At 45.5% G+C, this 17,982-nt stretch overlaps 1 protein-coding gene across 2 annotated transcripts in view; it reads right to left on the bottom strand.

Moving 5' to 3' along the window:
* Positions 1 to 17,982, bottom strand: part of CNTNAP5 (contactin associated protein family member 5) — an 864,792-nt gene that overhangs the window by 384,147 nt on the left and 462,663 nt on the right. For both annotated transcript variants that reach the window (XM_028133206.2, XM_054723360.1), the window contains exons 9-10: positions 13,337 to 13,486; positions 10,383 to 10,554 (exon numbers count right to left, since the gene is read on the bottom strand). In XM_028133206.2, the coding sequence (XP_027989007.2) occupies positions 10,383 to 10,554; positions 13,337 to 13,486 (322 nt within the window). The remainder of the gene's footprint in view (positions 1 to 10,382; positions 10,555 to 13,336; positions 13,487 to 17,982) is intronic.

Below are 17,982 nucleotides of genomic sequence, written 5' to 3'. Positions count from 1 at the left end.
ATTCCCCACTCATCTATCGATGGCAGTTGTGTTGCCCCAGATCTTAGCTATTGTCAATAATGCCCCAATAATGACAGGGATGCATGTATCTTTTTTAGTTAGTATTTGGGTTTCTTCCAATAAATACCCAGAAGTCAAATTGCTGGGTTCTTTGTCTCCTGGGATAGCCTTTGTTTTCAAGTCTATTTCTTCTGATACACTTATTGCATTTTTAGCTTTCATTTATTTGTTTGTTTCTATTTTTATGAACTATCTTTTCCATTTCTTTGCTTTCAGTCTGTGTGTGTCTTGCAATCTGAAGTGAGTTGCTTGTAGGTAGCATATGCAATGATCTTGTTTTCATATCCATTGAGCCATACTTGTGTTTTGTATTTTTTTCAACCCTCACTTGAGGATATATTTTTTATTGATTTTCTTTTTGAGAGAGAGAGAAAGAGAGAGAGAGGTGATAAATATCGATTGTTACTTCCTCTAAGCATTCCTAGCAGGGACTGTTTCTACAACCTAGGTATATGCCCTGGCCGGGAATCGAACCTGTGACCTTCTATAGATGACACTCCAACCAACTGAGCCACCTGGCCAGGGCAGCCACTCTAGGTTTTGTTTGTTTGTTTGTTTGTTATTTTGTATTGAATAAGCCAGACAGTGAAAGACAAATGTTATATGATTTCACTGATATGTGGAATCTAAAGAACAAAATAGACAAACAAAACAGAAGCAGACTCATAGATACAAAGAACATTTTGATGGTTGACAGAAGGTAGGCAGGTTGGGGAAGATGGGTGAAAATGGTGAAGGGATTCAGAAGCAAAAATTGGTAGTTACTGAATAGTTAAGGGGATGTAAAATATGGCATAAGGAATATAATCAGTAATATTGTATGATTATATACGGTACCAGGTGGGTATTGATTTATCAAAGTGATGACTTCGTACGTGCTATAAATGTCTACTCACTGGATTGTAGACCTGAAACTAATATAACACTGTACGTTAACTGCGATTAAAAATACTAAAGAAATAATGTGTTTTAGTATGGAGAAAGCATAGCCAGGTGATGATAATGTGCGTCCTAACAGCTAGTGGTGCTCTGGGAGCACGAGGTCATAGACCGCAAGTTGGACACGTTACTGCGGCCTCACAGAGAATCTACCGCAGCTCGGAGTGACTCCCTGGCCTTTTCCAGGTGTTGAGACACTCCCGGCTTGGCCCCGGCTTACCCTGGTTTGGGGAGAAAAAGGCCCCGCAGTTGGCCAGCCAAGTAAGTCATGTTGAAGCGATCTTTCTAAGATGAAGCTAAACCAGGAGGGAAAATTGTCCAGAAAATAAAATAGGTGATGCGTGTAGGTAAAGTATTCAGAAGGCATCACCCTTGCCTGCCTGTGTTTGGTTTTCTCCGTCTGGCAGGCCCAGGCCCATGGAGCCCCGTTTCTGTCCCTCTTGCTCCTAAATTTCAGAAGTCTCACCGTCCTGCTCTCAGCCAGTCCTCACCGCACCCCCAGGGGCACTGCCGCCCGCGGGGGGTGGGGGGGCTACCACCCCAGGGGACACTATTGCTGGGAGGGGGGACACTGCCGCCCAGGGGGGACGGCCGCCAGCACCTGGCCTTGGTTAATGCCCTCTGCAGTGAATACCCTCCCGGTGTGACCATGAAGGGGCTGAGTTATGAAGCTGTTGAGTGACTAGCTTTGTCCAAAGTTGTGCTAAAATGTAAACAGCAGCGGCTTTACCCCCTCAAAATCCTGAGTGTGATGCTGTTTTGAGGTCAGTTACTGAACTTCTGCTGTAGTCGGTCTCCTCACCTGCCGGCAGGGCGGCGGGTTCCCTTTGCAGGGGATGGTGGCAGACTGCCGCTGACCACGCCTGTGCTGTGGGAGCAGGGCGCCCAGCACCTTCAGAAGTGCAGGCACAGGACAGCCCTGGAGGCCGCCTTCCTGTTCTGTAAGCTTCCCGACAGATACCTTCCCTCAGGGTAAAAGTAGCAGCTAATTTTAATTGTAGGTTTCACTGCCAAAATAAGGGGGTGTATTTTATCACAGGCCCGTCGTACTTTCCTCCAGCTCACAACATATGAAGCTCCATTGCTCTCCCGGCGGCGGTTATAAAAGGTGCTTACCCAGGGCCGCCGAGGAATCTGCTTGGATTCGAGCCACGAGGTGTGAGAGGCCACAGGTGCTTTGCCCCAGCAGCCCCATCAGTGGCCATCAGTGACGTGAGGAGAAACCAGATGTGACATTGGCCACAGGACGGAGGATTTCTGGAGGTGGTGAAAACAGCGGGAGGACTTCACCTGGATGTTGGAGGACAGCTTCACTGAGCTGTTGATTGTGTGAAGGGAGCGGCAAAGAACCTCTTTCTTCTGATTATTAGTTAGGAATATTTTCCGCAAAGTTACACATAGGCACTGTCTCATAGTGGTGCCTTGGGGGGTCTAAAAAAACATTTTTTTTTCATGTTTCAATCCAGATCAAAAGATTTCCTTAGCTTCTGTGCTGTCCGAACCCTCCTAATTTCAGAGCGAGTGTTTCTCAGGAGAGATGACTGGGTGCACATTTTCTCCTGCCCTCTGAACTCGCACTCCCACCTCAGCCTCAAGCCTAGAGCCCTCGGAATGGATCCTCGCCTTCTGCAGGGCTTGTGAGCACTCCCCAGCTCACGGGTCTGGCTTTGTGCTCAGCATCGATGCTTCTGTTTCCAGTTGTTGGGGAGAGTCCCACCGTCTGACTGGACAGAATGCAGTGCCATCCTTGGCTTGGTGGGAACTCTGTGTTTTTCACGAATCAAAGGTGTCCTTCCTTATGCACGGGCAGAGAAGCACCATTTCATGTGGTGAGAGAGGTGTAGGTTACAGAACACCATGCACTTATGGTCACGTGCTCAGGACAAATGCAGGTTTTAACATCCTCCGAAACTCCTGTTCCCTACTGACATTTGAAGAGGTGGGGCAGGTGATGAGCAGTAGCCCTCGTGTAAGAAGCAGACAAACTAATCCGTGTTTTTTTCTGGGAAGTTCCAGATGGAAGTCCCTAAGAAGTCAGCTCAGAATCTACATCCTCCTGATAGCCCTTCCGAGCTAGTTCCCAGACTACTCAGCCCAAAGAAGTAGATGAGGGTGGTGGAGTCGTAAGCCGCCTCTAAGTCTCAGTGGGCGTGTCACAGGTGTGACCATAGGCTGCATCTGTGGGGCCCACACATTGCGGCCCACCGCCCTTCTCTCCTGTGAACACACCTGCTTCCTGATCTGAACCCAAGATGAAAACACATCACTTTCTGTTTGCAGTCCTGCCGAACCTGTGGGATGTCTCCCAGCTGCAAGTCAGAAGTAGCACTGTGCAAAGACGGTGTGATCTCTGCAACCAAACTCCGTGGCTGGTGGCTAAGCTCAGCTATATACTTGCTGTGTGTCCTTGGGCAGGTTACTGAGTGCCTCTGTGCTTGATTCATCTCATTCTGTAACATGGAGTTAATAACATTCCCTGCTTCACACAGTTTTCACACAGTTGTTGTGAGTTCATCACACACACACACACACACACACACACACACACACACGCACGCACACATGGGATGCCTGGGACACAGTAAGCAGTAGTTAAGGCCTGGATATTGATGTGGTGTATTCCTCAGATTTTAAATTGCTGTGTGCTTCCAAGTCCACTATGGCCTCAGCTTTAAGTTCTCTTTCAATCTCTGCTGGCAAGGTAAAAGCTTTCCGGCCCAGGCACGCAGGTGCCAGCACCACCCTTTCTCAGCCCCAGCCCCATGCTCTACCCACCTGGAACCCCTGCTTGACCTCCTGAAACCCAGCCCAGCCTTCCAGTTCCTCTTAAATCTCACTTCCTTGGTGACATTCCCTTGATGCGTTCTGGCTTCCCAAGCCATCTCTCCTCTCTCTCTGGCCTTCAGTCAATAGCCATCCACAGTTATGTGCATAGCAGAATCAGCAAATTCTGGATGAATCCTGACCCCACCAAACACTAACCATGCAACCTTCAGAGCTTACTGAGCTTCTGAGACCATCACTGGTCTTACTAGTACCTGTAAAATAACAATGATGGAGCAAACCCACAGCTCTCAAGTCTGAGTGTGCTTCAGATTCACCTGGGACCTTGTTAAAACTCAGATGGGCCCTGTCTCCAGGATCCGACCCAGCAGGTAGGGGCCTGGCCTGAGGACATGCATTTCTAACAAGCAGCCAGGTGATGCTGGGCTGAGAGCCGGCCATTTTGAAGACCTTACAGGACTGTGGAGATAATTAAATGAAGTACTATTGAGAGAATGTTTGCTTAGTAACTGTTATGTAAAATATAACCTTTCCTTTCCTGCATGAAGTAGACTAAAAATAATAAACAAAAACAGCAGAAGTGCTCAGTTTTGATTTTGGCCCCATCCCATGAGTTCAGAGAACACCACATTGCATGCGGCATTTCTCGCTCTAGAGATAGGTGCTCAGATTGTGTGGGCATCGCCCTTACAATGCTTTCCTGGCACCCAATGTGATGGTTTTCAATTTTAGAGAAGAACTAAAACATTTGCATTACCCTGAAATGTAATCTCTTTATATAAAATACTGTTTTTAACGCGCTCCCACGCACTGGGTGAGTTTTTAGCATGAGTCTGCTTATGGGAGGTCGTCCAACAGAATTCTTGTTTCCCTCAGTGTTTCCAACACCCGCATCCGAACCAAGAAGGTCAGAATCTTGGCCAGAGAGATTAGCAGATGCTTTTGTTAAAAGAATGAGTGTTGAGGGAAAGGGAAGTGATTATGGAGTGAAAAGCTACAGATCATAATTCCGTTGGCTGCAAGACATTTAATACAGTCACCCACATGCCATTCACTCAGTCGGGACAAGCATGTTGTTTAATTTTAGAAAGGACTGCAGCAACAGGGACCACCCAGAATGCAGCAGCATCAGCCTGAGCAGAGACCCGCTCCCACCTGGTGCTGCCACACTGGCCACCCTGAGAGAAGCCATTTCCTTCCAGAGTGAACCAGAGCTCGCTGAGCTCCCAGGGCCTTCCCCAGTGTCGTTACTCTACGGAAAGGACCCAAGAAATGAGGCAGGTGGTCACAGCAACCCTTTGCTGGTGCAGAAAACTGGATGGAATCAGCCTCTATTCATCTTTATGAAGTTAGGGAGCAATATTTGGTATTCGGTGGTCATCTGCTTTATAACGGGACCACCTTCGCGCACAGGGCATGGGGCTTGTCTAGAAGGAAATATCAAGCTGTGACTTTCAATGGGCCCAGCGAGTCACCTGTCCTCAAAATAGCAAAAAGACAAGTCACATTTGTTGGCAGCTGCAGCTATTCTAAGACCAAGTTCCTTTCCAACCAAAATATCCTCTGAGGATTTTTGCTTATTTATAGTCATGAAAGTGTCCTTTGTAGTGGGAAGCAGGGGTGTGTGTGTGTGTCTTAAGTGACAAAGACCAGGGATGACTGAAGGAGAGGGGATGCAGTTGACTCCCAGTGTCCCTTGGACTCAACTCTGCACCTGTTTGAAGAGGGGCATCGAGACAGAGCTGCCGGAACTTCTCAGAGCCCGTAAGACCCTGATGAGGAGAAGAGCTGCTGGGGGGCTCACTGGAGCCACGGCCACCCATCCCATGCCGCTGTAACTCTTTTGTACAGAATCCATGCAACCCCCTGGCTCCCAGGATGAGAAAAGATTCAGGGCAGTGGTTTTCAAAGTCTAGTCCCAAGACCAGCACAGCAGCACCAGCAACACCAGCAGCACCCTGAAAGTTGATATAAATGTAAATTTTATTGGCCCTCATAGTAACTCTGGGGATGGTACCAAGCAACTGGGATTTTAAGAAACCTTTCTGAGGATTCTGATGCACCTATGTTGGAATTGACCTACACAATTTAAGGAGGCATTCACTTCCAGGTCCAGTCTGCATAAGCATGAATTTTGAAGTAGGGACCACCTTAAATTGTGTGCCCTAGGCACATCACCTGCTTTTGTCACTCTCTCTGGGCCCTGAGGCCAATGCTTTAGAAGAATTTAATGACCAGAGCCCACCTTGGCAGCAAATGTTCCTAAGGGGTGGTGAATGGTCTTCCAGGAGGCAGCCCTCTGAATAAGTGGGGATCAAAGCCCAAGGGAGTCACAGAGCAGACAGATTAGAGAGCACATGAGAGGTATATCTATGGGGATCCACTCCAGAAACTACTGGGGATCTCCTGGCCATGGTGGGGGTTGGGGGTGCTTCAGAGGAAGACCTGGGCTTCTTCTGTCCCCTTGGAAAGTAGAGTTAGAAAACTTTTCACCCTGGGAATTCACATGGCAACATCTACTGTGTATCTGCTCATGAGACCCACCCCTGAGCCCCTGATTCTCACAGGCTCATGCTCAGCACAAATGAAGGTTTTATAAGCTTGGCTTTGCAAAAGAGAAAACATAGATTAAAAGGACGTGTATGCATGCATATGTGCATAACCAATGGACAAAGACACTAGGGGGTGAGGGCATGTGCTGGGGGATGGGAGCAGCTAGGGAGAGGTCAACGAGGGAAAAAAGAGACATATGTAATACTTTAATCAATAAAGCATAAAAAATTGTTAAATAATATGTGTCATCCAAGTTGATAGGTAGTGGACTAGGAATTAAACAGGCTTACTATTGCTCAAAGTTATTGACAGTCACACTGGGCTTAAAGGATTTCCTCAGGTGTGACTTCCACTTCCTCTCATGTCAGACAGCTGACTCGTCAGCATCCCTTTGCTCCTCTACACCTTGGACCCTGTCTCCTATTTCAATTCTTAGACCACATTCAATGATTATTTCTTTTGCCCTGGACTCCCATGGCTTGTACAGCTCTCAGCAATTTTATCTCACTCCAGTGTATACATGAAACTGCCTCACCCATTCACCCACTGCCCATCTGTATGGCTGAATAACCAAGGGTATGATAAAGAGTTGTGGAAGGAATAAAGCATTTATCGAGGGTGACTTGGCTCTTTGATAGTTTAGACTACCATGTCTTGCCTATCTCAAGTCCAAGGGGTTGCAAGAGTTAAGAGTAGCTCCTGGAGAATGGGGTCTTGGGTGTGGAGAGCATGAGCCTGGAGATTCCACTTGCAGAGGAGGGAGATGGCTGCACACTGCATCCTGGAGGCTTAGGCAGACCAGTGCAAGTGCATGCTGGGAGTGCGCCCCTCTGGCCCCAACTGTGATTCCTCCAAGGGTGTTTGGCCCCCTTCTCCATCCTGCCCTTGCACTGCTGGGTACGGGGCAGCTCTGCAGCTGTAGCTTCCTAAAGCATGCATTTTCCTCTTGCCAGAGCTGCAGCCAGGCCAAGGGATGCCAAGTCCTTTCTTCCCTGAGTCCAGAAAATTTGGGACTTGCCAATCATTAAGATAAAAATTGTTAGTTTAGGTCCTTGGTCCCTAGAAAGGAACGTTTCCTTCTTTAACAAAAAAGATTGTCCCAAGGATGGTTTATGAATTAGTGGATTTCCTTAGGTGTGACTTCCACTTCCTCTCAAAACATTGCACAGGCTGGGCAGTAGAGCTAGGCACCATCTCAAGGGGACACGCGTGAAGGACCCCCACTGGAGAACGCTCTTACGATTTTATAACATTATGTGTCTCTTCTGTGAAGGCTACCTTGGTTTTCCCACCGTGACCAGCAGTAGGAGCCTTTGCATGTGAATGACTGCCGCATGGAAGGGGAGCCCCTCTGCACAGCCTGAGAGAGCACTCTGAGGGAGAGCAAGCAAGGTTGGTAGGGCGGCCTCACGAAGCCAAGGAGGAGGCGTGGGTCTCCATACAGACCCCACGAGGAAGGGGCAGAGAGGAGACTGGTCTGGGAGAGAAGAGACTCTTAGGCCAGATCAAAGGCTGCCCTCCATGAACTTTCCAGACAAGAACACAAGTAAGAAAAACCAGTCAGACTCTACTCCACCCCATCTCTCCCAGCACACCCACCCCATCCTCAAGGGGCACGATCCTTGGAGGCAAAGACGGAGGCTGCCCTTAAACCAGGCTTACGTTAATTAACACATTAAAAATAAAACACAAAACTCAGAAACCATGGCCCTTTCCAACAAATATTAAGTGTAAGTTCAAGAGATAATTAATTAAGCAAAGCCTTTTACCATGGCTTTCCCTTCTGTTAGAGACACTGTCTGGCAAATGAAGAAAAACATACCATTTACCCACAAAACTAAGCACAATGCCTTATTATTATACAATTAACCAAAACACAATTGTGTGTAATACAATTACACAGACTACAATCACACAAAAGTAATGATGCAGTGTAGATGGCAATGACTTTCTGTCAGCAAAAATGAGAGCTTCCTTGATTAGAAATTAAGGTATGGTTGGAGATTCCTGTTGATAAATGCTTCCTCTATTGATCTACACTTTGCAAAGCCTGTGCTGCCTGACGGAGCTCATCATCAGTAAAGACTACAGGGGCGGCAGCCACTGTGTGTAGTATCTTTTATCCTCAGGTCCTGAAACGAGCACATTGTAGTGAAGCACACATTTTATTACCCAGATGTCCAGCAGGTCAAATAGAAAAAAAAAAGATAGCCCGGCCGGCGAGGCTCAGTGGTTGAGCATCAACCTATGAACCAGGAGGTCATGGTTTTATTCCCAGTCAGAGCACATGCCTGGGTTACGGGCTCGATCCCCAGTGAGGAGCATGCAGAAGGCAGCCAATCAATGATTCTCTCTCATCATTGATCTCTCTCTTCCCCTTCCTCCCTGAAATCAATAAAAATATATAAGAAATAAAGATAAAGTAGAAGAGCCAGGGAGTCTGTGCCATTCAATGGCCATCTCGTGTGCTCTGGTGTTAGCAGAGAAACATTCTCATCACGGTCCGCCAAATCACACTGCTCGTTCTGAGCATCAGAGGAGACTGTGTAGCTGACTTTGTGCTCACGGGAGGGACCTACTACTTCTCACTGCTCCTCCGGAACGGGGCAGTTACCTCAAGCTCAGGGATGGCTCTCCTTCTACCCATCTTTCTTAACTATTCCCTGAGTCCTCTTTCAGTAGGCTGATCTGGCTGTTGTCCTTTCTGATTTTTGCCTAGAGCATGAAGACAAATTCCAAAACTTTGGGCACTCAAAGTTCTTCATGTTAATACTGACCTCCATCTCTAACCATATTCTCGTCATGTGCTGCACCGCAGCGCCCTGCCATCCTCACTGAGCTTTATTTTATTAAGTCTAAGATACCATTATTTGTAAGACATGCCACTATTTTATATGCCAGTAAGGTAAGTAAATGTTGCCAATTAAACTATTACTATCAGCTTTAAATGTATCCAAATATTACAGATGAAATACTTGCAAGCATGGCCCTTCCTATTTCTGTGCCATTTGACAGGCTGCCTCCTGTCAACTCAGCCCCACCCTTACCCCCTCAGCCAGGTCTCCCAGTCCTGTAAGATTCAGCACAGCACACTTCCTGAAAACCATATTGCCCTCATTCTTCCTGCGCCAGACTGAGTTGCTGCTGCCATATTTCATAGAAATAAGGGTGACTTCTTGGTCATTTATTGCCCTTCATTGTAATGGCTAATGTATTCCCTGATGAAAATTGAGTAAAGACCCTATTTCACTAACACATAGGCTTGCAACTAACACACATCATTTGCCCATTTAATAGATAGTATTTTAACCAGGGCTAATAGAATTGGAGAGAAGGCAAGCACTAGAGAGGAAAATTGGGGAACATCATGAACCTTGTTGAAAATTCGGAATCACCCCTTTTAATTTTCTGTAGTGTGTCTTTGAATCTAGAAACTTCCAATAAAGAAGAGCCAGATCCCTGGAGAAAGAGAGACACAGAACTCCTGCGGGATGTGTGGCTGCAGTGAATGTGCGGGTTCTCCCTGATGGGGTCTGGTCTCTGCTGGGCCCCAGAAGAAAAGACTCAGGGGCAGTGATCACCAAGGCTGGGCCCCGGGCCTGTCCATGTACAGAGGGTACTGCCCAACCTCTACTCTAGGATCCCAGAGGGCCCAAGGCTCACCCCGTGCGAGAGGACACCCACTGCACTGAAAAACAAGATGGTTCAGGAGAAAAGTGATTCCCCCCTCCTCTCCACTTTACTCTTAACTTCAGAGTAATCCAATGGCATTTATGCACAAAACTTTAATCCTTTCACAAATTTGTAGTTTGATTTAATTTGCATATCCCATTTATGGCAAGTCAACATGAAGAGAGACTCAACTAATTTAAACCACTTTTCTCTGGATCTGAAATCCTTTCAGAGATATTTTCCATTAGGCAACTCAATTATATCTAAAGTGGCTAAAGTCAGTGGATTAGAATTTTGCTTAAAGAAACACATATTTAAAACAGTGAGAATGGGAAGAGGGGGTGGGAGAACAAGGGAGAAGAGACAATAATTACCTGTCTTTGATGCTACACAGATCAATGTGTATGTCACTAAAATTCCCCAGGGAGCCTTGCTGAACTGAAATGAGGTCCTTGGGCTGGTTATCAATAAAGATGAGCCTCATGCAGCCTTGGAAAGCCTTGATAGGATTTAAGCATTGGGAAGCGGTGAGATTGTCAGGGCACCCTGTGGGGCAGAGGAAAAAAATGAAGAACACTGAGATGATCAGTCATTGCTCTGGAGACTTATCGATGGGAGACCTTGAGGTCTAATTATTGTGGTGCTTTTTCATTCACAGAAGTGCACACAGTTTAGTTGTAAATCATAGCATTTTCAGAGAGGGGACAGAATTGGTTCAAAAGGGGGCAACCTCTATCACTGAACAGAGCTAAAACCAAAAGTGTGGAAGGGAATATAATCACCATAACGTGCATCTTGTTCTTTATTTTTCCCTGCATCAGCTGTGTGCCAGTCTTCTGCCTGGGCCACTTCACTCATCCCAAGAACACAACACGTTATCATTACCTGGGGATGGCAGTTCTGTCCTGAAACACACTTCTAACTGCACAATTCAATTCTGTATTAACTTTCAAAGGAAATTATGCTTTGGGTAAGGGTGGTGATAGAGTGATTAGCTGGTTAATTGTCAGCATTAACAGGCTACATGCACCTGACAAAGGTACATGTAGAAACATAACTGGGATTTTGAAGTGATGTGCAAACTAAATCCAGACACTAAAGGGACTAAGGGTTGAAATGCACACAGTTATTGGGCTGTAATAGCACGCGCGAAAGGTTAACACTATACCTTTTTAAAAAGGTGTTCTTTTAAAGACAATGCATCATATATATTTAGTATAGCCTGCTACCTGGACATCTACTCCTCATCAAGACAGGTAGAAAGTGAATAGGTATATCAGTGCTTGAGCTCCTTATAAACTACATACTAATTGCCTTAATAGGTTCAGACCATATGGGAATGCAAGCTTGAAAACATGGCAATAACCCATAAATAACTGGGAATTATTTCCGCCATCTCTAATAGACAGTCACTGCTGGGCTGAAGTCTGGCAGCTGGTTAACAGCCCACAAGCACACTCTATAAAGTGAAGAGAAATGTTACGACTTCTAATTGAGGTTGTAGAGAGAATTTATGTAAGTTGACTATTATTACTCAAACTCATTTTTTACCTTCCTTTAAGTTTACAGTCTACTTGTGGGACATTTTTTTAAACCCTGCTCAAATCACAGATTCATCTTCACCTTCTGAGCACAGTGCACTTAACAGTCACCTCCAAGGATACTTCTTCCACTGGGGCAGGGGGGTATTTTTACTTTGCGGCATTCAGGTGCTCACACATCATAATGATTGCTCAGTATTTTTTAAAGAAATAAGTACAAGATCACTATTCTCTCTGTTAGAAGCATTACGTGTGATGCAAAATTATTCGCTTTTGTGCTACATGAGTTGGCATCCCTTCGCTTTTGTGCTACATGAGTTGGCATGCCTTTGCTGTGGATTCACCAGATCTGGGGTGAATCCTGGTTCTTCTACTCACACAAATTATTCCATCTAAGCAAATACCACTCTTACTTTCTGTGAAAGGGGCTACTATTACCTACTTGACAAAGTCACCACATGAATTAAATGAGCTAAAACACTTGCAGAGAAAGGAAGTGTTCTCCCTTTAAAGGACTTTGTTGTCATGTACACGTGGAGAAGATTTAGAGTGAGGGACAGAGTTCCTTCCTGAGGCCCTAAAATCAAAGGGCAAATAGATGATGGTTCCCACTGCTTCCCTCCTGGGGTACCCCCATGTGTGTACTGCTTCTGTGCAAAGTATCTCTTATATTTCAAAGCTTAACCAATTGTCACTGGTCTGAGAAAAGTGATTTGTAAATTCTATTGGAGACTGAACTTGATGATTTTACACACAATTTATCTTCAGTTTCCTAATGGAAAAAGGATTGGTGACCATAGACCAAGCTCAGTCCATGCATATATTTACAAAGTTTTAAGTCAGTTTGTCCATTCCTTGCCAGATGGGAAGCCCTGTGTTACGCATGTACACCTTGACCTCAGGGAACTGTCCCAACAATTCTGCTCTGTCTTTCATCGCCTAGATGAGGAAGTTCAGGGCCCATAACATAAGTGTCTTGCTCATGGTCAGACAGATACTGAGGTTAATTGCTCTTTATAGATGTTTCTAAAATATAAACACATGGGCAGGAAATTAGGTATTATTTTTCTTAATGAAGGAAATTCCTTGAAAAATATATCTGCACATATAAAAATTCAGTAGGTGGCTAATTACATGTTTGCTTGTTTCTTTTTTGTGTGTTGTTGTTGTTTTGTTGTTATTTTTATCTGTGTGCCTGTGTTTTGCTGTAGGAAAGGCTCTGAAGATTCACCCAACATTGGAGAGGGTGGGGTCTCTGGCTGCTCCACAAGGAGCTACCTGCTCCTGGGCCTCCTAGGTCTTCCTCAGGGGACAGAGGCAGTAGGGCAGAGGAGTGGCCTTGTGGGTGAGCGTGCTGGCTGTGCATTCTCACGTGGATACTTCCTCTTCTGGGCACTGCTGACTGCTGGTGCTTTCTCCAAGTTTACAGCTGAGTTTCCCCTTTCAAATGTGATCAGGGAGCCTGCTGTGCTATAAAAATCTCCTTTGGATGAGTTACGTAACACCAGCTCTTATTGCTAGAGTCTTTTTTTTCCTCAACACTGACCTAGATAATTTATATCTGCACAGCTGTGAGAGGGCTTGCTTCCCATTATTTTGGGCTTGGAGGTGGGTGTCTGTGCCTCTATGTATGTTTGGGGAGGTTGCCCCTGGGTGAGTGAGTGTGTGTGTGTGTGTGTGTTGGAAGAATGGTCCAATTGACAAAGGAAGAATCATCATAGTAAAATAATTGCCCACTACATTCTCCCTCCCTCCTTTATTTTCAACCTCAAAGCTGAGTAATTTACCTCCAAAGTAATAGCTATTTCCAGAATAAATCTGTATCCGGGTGGTGTCCGGAGCAGGGGATGCTGCATCGTTATCCAGGGAGAGAGTGATGCGGCTCCTCCTGGCGTTGATGCTGACTGAATGCCACAAGCCATCATTCAAGTTGCTGCCTGCAAAAGCAACAGGGAGAGCAGGTGTCGGGATGAATGGCCCAGAGCTCAGGGAGGGGGCTCCCACTCCTTCCCAGCCAAGGTCCCTGTGCGTTCTCTGAGTGGTCCCCACTCATCATTTCGCTCAAACCAAACCCTCACAAGGGTCATTTTTCTTTCTGTTTTGACCACGTATTTCTATTTTTTTTAAGTGGCTAAACAACTTCAGCTGCTTGCTTTAACAACAAAAGGGGAAAACATAGATTAGCATGTGAACTACCAACCAAGGGCACGGAACACATTAATTGATCCCTTGAGATATAAATAGAGAGCAAAATGCTGAAAACAAAACAAAACAAAAACTCTCAAAATGTTCCTGGTCGTTTTATCTCTGGGTTGTCAGGTTACAGGCAATTTTTGTTTTCTGATATTTTTCTACTAATATATATGCAAATAAAGTCTTTTAAAGGCAAGGTAGAAGAGGAAAGCTAGAGCCCGAGGGTGTGCAGGCAGAGGAGGTCTGCTGTTGGAGAGACAGCAGACGGGCCAGTCCCCGCCTCCCCTGGCCCCTGATGGGACACTGGCTGAATGGCCACCTTTCCTGAGCTTCGGTTCTATTGCCTGTAAAGCCATCATTTCTGCTCGGTGTCACTGTTAAGGGGATCAGTTACAGTCAGGTCTGGGCTGGATGGCGACATAGTAGGTATTTATTGAAAGTTTGTCCCTCTCTTGTTCTTTGGCCTAGATATCTTTGGTGCATACTACATTGCTGGCAAACCTTACTAAGGAGACTGTTGGAAATTAGTCGTGAGGGTAGCAATTATTTCCTCCAAAAGTTTGTCGTCTGTGAAGGCTTTGCTACTGCAAAGGGCTTGCTGAAGGTCACAGTCCCTTAACCAGATGCATCGCCATGGTTGTCTATACAAGAATAGAGAGCCACACATTTCTACATACTCATGTAGTCTACTCTGCTATTGTTGTCTTCCTTTACTTTGCCTCAGTTTCCTCTCCTGCAAAATAGGGATAATGGTTACACTTACAGGGTATTGTTAACAGAGCAGCGTAGGTCGAACAGTTTATATCACATCATAAGAAGACAATGTTAAAAAAAATGGGCATACAGCCACTATAAGATGGTCCCTGCACTGGCGAGTGTAGATATTGAACTTGCATGGTTTCTCTCCTGGCTAGGCCATAGTTAAGAGAAGAGACATATGCAAAGTGGATGAAAGCCCTGTCCTTTGAGTATGTCAGGCTAGTGGGATAGACAGTGAAGCAGGCACTTGCAATTCTGGGGGAACAGTGAATATGTGGCAAAGAGGAGAGAAGGAAGACCTAACCAACTCCATGTGAGGACCCTAAAAGGCTGCATGAAAGAGAGGGTAGCAGTTTAGGAATTCAAGAAAGAGAGTGTAACAGTTTAGGAATGCTTTGAAAAATGAGCAAGAGTTTGCCACTCCCAGAGCCAGAGTTCCAGGAGACGCAGAGCCTGCACAGAGAGCACGGCCTGGAGGCCTGGAGTGAGAGGCTGGGAGGACAGCAGGAAGGCAGGTGCACCCTGGGCCCCCACCTGCCGTGCTAAGGAAGGGGTTTCAACAAAGTGCTTTCACACGTGGTTCTGGAGGGTACTTTACCCAAGCCAGTTCTATCAGAATCTCTGAGGATGGGGCCCCAGGCAGTTGCATTTTAAAATCCCTGGGTGATTCTAATGTCCAACCAGGAATGAAAATCACTGTTTTAGAACGTGGGAGTCCATGGGGTTCTTAAGCATTGGAATCACCTGGATGGAGGGGCACATTAAAAGACTCTGTGAGCTAAGAGGAGACAAGCTAGAAGCAGGACTGGTGGGGCCTATTGCTTGCACAGTCCCAGGAGACAGAAGGACGAGGTCTCAGCCAGAGTAACACCAGTGAGAACGGACAGTAAGGGGTAGATTAAGAGCTATTCCCAGAGGCAGAAGAGATCAGACTTGGGAGAGCCTTCTGGAGCCTCTAGGAGAAACCAGCTAGGAAGAACTCGTTCAAAATCAGAGCAGAGGTCTGCAGGCTCCACAGGACAGCCACTGACATGCTTGTGCCTGAGCCCTGGATGTCTGGGGAAGCCTGGGAGAACAAGGCACAAGGCTGCAGGCCCAATTCCATGGCGGTGGACAGCATGTCCCACCTGCTCTGAACAGCCCAGTCTTTCCTGCAGCCCTGAACATCTATGGGGTAAAGAGGAGAACCCGGGGGCTGCTCATCCCGGTCCGTTCCCCTACCTTCCCCCAAAGGCCAGGGCTGGGCCCTAACCACAGGGATTCCGCTAATGAGGTGGAGGGTCTGTCAGGTGTTTCCTGGGGATGAACATTTGAATACTCTCAGGAACATAGCCAGCTTTAGGGCCTCACTTTTAAACTTCATTTGCATAGTACTTTAAATACATCTGCATAACATATAAGGCTGCATTTGCAGGCAGACTATAGACTGTTTGGGTTGGGGGTCAGGAAGGATTTCTACAAAGAGGGTGTAAATAGGCCCTAAGGGCCAGCGCCCTCCTGGCATCAGGTACCCTACGGAAGAAATTACCCACAAAGGCCACAGGAAGTGTCCGTCTAATTAGAGATATGTTCTCTAATTACCTCACAGATGGACCAGGCTGAAGAGCAGAGTCTGCTCAGTGAGGTGGCAGGGCCAGAGAATCAGCATGATTCTGGGTCTCCTCCCCGTCCCACATCACTATCCAGTTCTGTTTTTTTTTCTTTAAATTGTTTTTATTTTAATTTTTCAATTAAAGTTGACATACAATATTGTATTTGTTTCATGTGTATAACCCAGCGATTAGACATTATATAACTTACTAAGTGATCATCTCCATAAATAAAGTACCCATCTGACACCATACATAGTTATTAAAATACTAGTAGCCCATTTGCAGGAAAATCCTGCAAGCGGCTGTTGCGGCCATGTGCGCTGCCGCTGCCTTTGCAGCCACTGCACCTGCACCCGCACGCCGCTGCCACCCGCCCTGCCCCGCCCCGCCCCGCCCAGGCTTTCCCTCTGGCAGCCACCTTGCTTTCCGCTTTTCCTCCCTCTTCCTTCTAAGTTGTCTTCAGTCTTCACTCCACCCTCCCTCAGCGTATGCAAATTAACCACCATCTTTGTTGGGTATTTGCATACTCGCCCTGATTGGCTGGTGGGCGTGGCTTGGGCATAGCGAAGGTGAGGTCAATTTGCATATTACTATTTTATTAGGTAGGATTATTAAATATATTCCCTATGCTGTACTTTATATCCATGTGACTATTCTGTAGCCACCAAATTATTTTTCTTAATCATTACTTTTTTTTCATCAATCCCCCCAATCCCTCTCCCACCTGCCAACCATCAAAATGTTCTTTGTATCTATGAGTCTGTTTCTGTTCAGCTTATTCATTTATTTTATTTTTAGATTAAAATTTTGATATATATGTACTTATTACCATTTTATTATCCTTGTTTTCATCTTTTCTTCTTCTTAAAGAAGACCCTTGATTAAACATTCCTTGTAATACTGGTTTAGTGGTGATGAACTCCTTTAGCTTTTTCTTGTCTAGGAAACTCTTTATATGTCCTTCTATTCTAAATGAAGCTTTGCTGGTTAGAGTAATCTTGATTATAGGTCCTTGCTTTTCATCACTTTGAATACTTCTTGCCAATGCCTTCTGGCCTGAAATGTTTCCGTTGAAAAATCATCTGAGTCTTATGGGAACTCCCTTGTAGGTAACTAACTGCTTTTCTCTTGCTGCTTTTAATATCCGCTCTGTCTATAACCTTTGGCATTTTAACTACGATGTCCCTTGGTGTGGGCATCTTTGGGTTCATCTTGTTTTGGCTTTTCTGTGCTTCCTGGACTTGTATGCCTAGTTCTTTCACCAGGTTAGGAAAGTTTTGTTGTCATTCTTTTTTCAAAATAGGATTTCAATATCTTGCTCTCTCTTTTAACCTTCTGGTACCCCCATGATGTGAATGTTGGTACACTTGAGGGTTCCAGAGGCTCCTTAAACTATCCTCATTTTTTTGGATTCATTTTTCTTTTCGCTCTTCTATTTGGGTGTTTTATGCTTCCTTATCTTCTAAACCTCTGATTTTATCCTCTGCTTCATCTACTCCATTGTTGATTCCCTGTAATGTATTCTTCATTTCAGTTAATGTATTATTCATTTCTGACTGGTTCTTTTTTATGTCTTCTAGTTCCCTTTTTGTTACCTATCTCTTTGTTTAAATTCTCACTAAAATTATCTACTCCTCCCCTAAGTCCATTGAGTATCCTTATAACCAGCATTTTGAACTTTGCATTGAGTAGATTGCTTGTCTTCATTTTGTTTAGTTCTCTTTCTGGAGCTTTGTTCTATTTTTTATTTGAGGCATTTTTTTTTTTTTGTCTCCTCATTTAGGCCACCATGCTGTATTTGTTTCTATGTACTAGGTAAGGCTTCTATGTTTCTTGGGCTTGATAGAGTGGCCTTATGTAGCAAGTAATTCTGTAAGCATCAGGTCACA

This window comes from Eptesicus fuscus, chromosome 11, assembly GCF_027574615.1.
Source record: "Eptesicus fuscus isolate TK198812 chromosome 11, DD_ASM_mEF_20220401, whole genome shotgun sequence".
NCBI classification, from domain to species: Eukaryota; Metazoa; Chordata; class Mammalia; order Chiroptera; family Vespertilionidae; genus Eptesicus; species Eptesicus fuscus.
This window is presented reverse-complemented; position numbering and strand designations above follow the sequence as displayed.